General features: G+C 36.2%; 1 protein-coding gene across 1 annotated transcript; it reads right to left on the bottom strand.

The window, feature by feature from the left end:
• Positions 1–424: 424 nt before the first annotated feature.
• LOC103256286 (olfactory receptor 4N5) lies at positions 425–1,351 on the bottom strand. Its single transcript, XM_008054184.1, has one exon. It carries the CDS (start codon positions 1,349–1,351, stop codon positions 425–427), a length of 927 nt encoding a protein of 308 aa, XP_008052375.1.
• Positions 1,352–2,602: the final 1,251 nt, after the last annotated feature.

The raw sequence follows: 2,602 nt of genomic DNA, 5'->3' as shown, positions 1-2,602 counted from the left end.
GCCTAGGATTTTTGTCCTCAGGTGATTGCATGGTTGTTTCTTTCAAAACATCTTGGTATCAGCTAAATTCCACTCAACAAGACCTTAATTGAAAACAAAAAGTAAGGTAATTGCCACCTTTCTCAGGTAATCTCTAGCATAGTACTATTGTTTGCTTGCTACAAAACACTATCTCTTTCTGAAATTATAGTTGTTTTTAAATTTAATAGCTTAATCTGTATTTGTCCACTTAAAAGTAATCCCATGAGACCTGGAATCTTACCTGTCTCATTCACATGCCTAGAATAGTACCTGAAAATTGAAAATGCTTAATAAATATAGTATTTGCTAAATTATTGACTGATTCAACGCATGACCAAAAAATGATTTAGTGAATTCCAACTGGACTTTTTCCTTTCTTGCTTTCCTTATTCTTCTATTCTATTCAGCAAACTGTGTACTGACTTAACAACTTCCTCATGGAAGCTTTCACTTCCTGGTTGCGAAGGGTATAAATCACAGGGTTCATCAAAGGAAAGATCACTGTATGGAAGAGAGCAACAACTTTGTCAGCTGGAAAAGCTCGGAAAGGGCGAGTGTAGATAAAAATAGCAGGTCCAAACATAAGAAACACAATGATAATGTGTGTGGCGCAGGTAGAGATAGCTTTGTTCTTTCCTTCAGAGGAGTGCCCTTTTACACGGCAGAGGATGACTGCATAGGAGGCCAGAAGCCCAAGGAAGCACAAAAGGGTGAGCAAGCCACTGTTGGAGACCATGAGGAGCTCCACCACAAAGGTGTTGGTGCAGGCCAGTTTGATGACCTGTGGGACATCACAGAAGAAGTTATCCAACTGGTTTGGGCCACAGAAAGGCAAGTGCAGGATAAGGGCCACTTGTACAATGGAATGGGCAAAGCCCCCAAGCCACAGAGCCAACAATAATGCATAACAAACTCTCGAATTCATGACAGTTGAATAGCGTAAAGGTTGGCAGATGGCAATGTAGCGATCAAAGGCCATCACAACAAGAAGGAACATTTCCCCTGCTCCAAGAAAATGCAAGAAAAAGAGCTGAGTGATGCAGCCTCTGTAGGAGATTACCTTCTTCTCAGAGAAGAAGTCCATCAACATCCTGGGAGCCACAATGAAGGAGTAAGATGCATCCAGGAAGGCCAAGTTGCCTAGGAAGAAGTAAAGAGGGGCTGAGAGTCCAGGATCTGATCTTATGGTGAGAATGATGAGAAAATTCCCAGGGAGAATTATGAGGTAGAAAATTAAGACCAGCACAAAGACCAGGAGTTGAGCATCTTGAGATTGAGTCAGACCAAGGAGGATGAATTCTGTCACCACTGTGTTGTTCTCTGTTTCCATCACTTTTCACCTGAAGAATAAAATAGAACAAAATGTTATCTGTTATTATCACCTTTTCTTCTGTTTCTTAGCTCCTCTCCAGATAAAAAACACGATTTTCCACAACAAGTACTTCCTAGTAGAAAATAAATTATGCCCCCAAACTTTTCTGTATCATAAATTAACCTTTCTATCCTTCATTCTACTGATTCCTCACAAAGATACTGTTCTAGCCACACATTCATTCCCGTTTAACTACATGCTTATAGATGACTGCACTCCCATAGAACTCTGGGCAACTTTGCCTGAGGTATATTAGAAATTTTCTGATTGAAACAAAACTTAATCATTATCAAGGTTATTTGTTTTGTTTGTTTTTGTTGCTGTTAGTGGTAGTCTACTGTTTCTAATTGCTAGTTGCTGAGTTTGGGTCTTTCTCTCCATTGTCACAGAACAAAGCATTTTTGTTGTTGCTTTTCTCCTTCATTTCCTATAGAATTCCTACTTCCTGTCTTTTATCTATCTGCTGGTTTCTGAATGTGTGTCTTGCTATCTCCCATCACATAGTTCTGCTTTTGTGCCCTTGTGCATTTCATGCTTGAAACTAGTCACCAGGATGTCAAACAGGATCTATACATTTCCCTTAACTTGTAGGAATACTCCTAGTTATACACTTGACAGGGTATCAATTCACATCCGTTTCACATCTTGTTTTTAAATTCTAATTAATACTAAATATTAATTCAGTCTTATTTGTTCACCACATACCCATTACTTTCTTTTCTCTCAGGGCTTAGAATGGTAGCCCAATGAGAACCTTCTCATAGATATTTTTACATAATACAGAACTTAGAATATATAAATAATTTTTACTATCTCAGCTAATAAAATTAAAATATAGTAGATCTGGAATTGACCACACAGAACATATATTTTAATATATACTTACTATATTTTTATATATGTTTATTTGAAAAATGAGAAAAATAATGCAATTGCAATTAAGTTTTAAATTTGCAGTGAGTTTCATCTTTTTTTCTAGTTAAATGATAGAAAAAAAGGTTAGATTACTCAGTTTAAACTTATGGGAAATTAGTAATTAGAGTATCATCAGTTGATTATATTTTATTTAGTCACTTAAATAATTATGACATTGCTTGTATAAGCAGTTTATTTTTTCTGACTATAACTTTGTCTAAATAGGAATTCTATACAGTTTGAAAAAAAAAAAATTAAGCTTTAGTCTGTATTATACTAGTCTCCAAAATAAAA

The sequence above is a fragment of the Carlito syrichta genome, unplaced genomic scaffold (genome assembly GCF_000164805.1).
Source record: "Carlito syrichta isolate Samal-C Ts95f unplaced genomic scaffold, Tarsius_syrichta-2.0.1 Scaffold289191, whole genome shotgun sequence".
In the NCBI taxonomy this organism is placed as follows: domain Eukaryota; kingdom Metazoa; phylum Chordata; class Mammalia; order Primates; family Tarsiidae; genus Carlito; species Carlito syrichta.
Note: the sequence above shows the minus strand (reverse complement) of the source record. Positions and strands in the feature narration are given on the sequence as shown.

What these genes read in the sequence shown, in the direction of transcription:
- LOC103256286 (XM_008054184.1), bottom strand. Translation starts at nt 1,351, where the DNA reads ATGGAAACAGAGAACAACACAGTGGTGACAGAATTCATCCTCCTTGGT.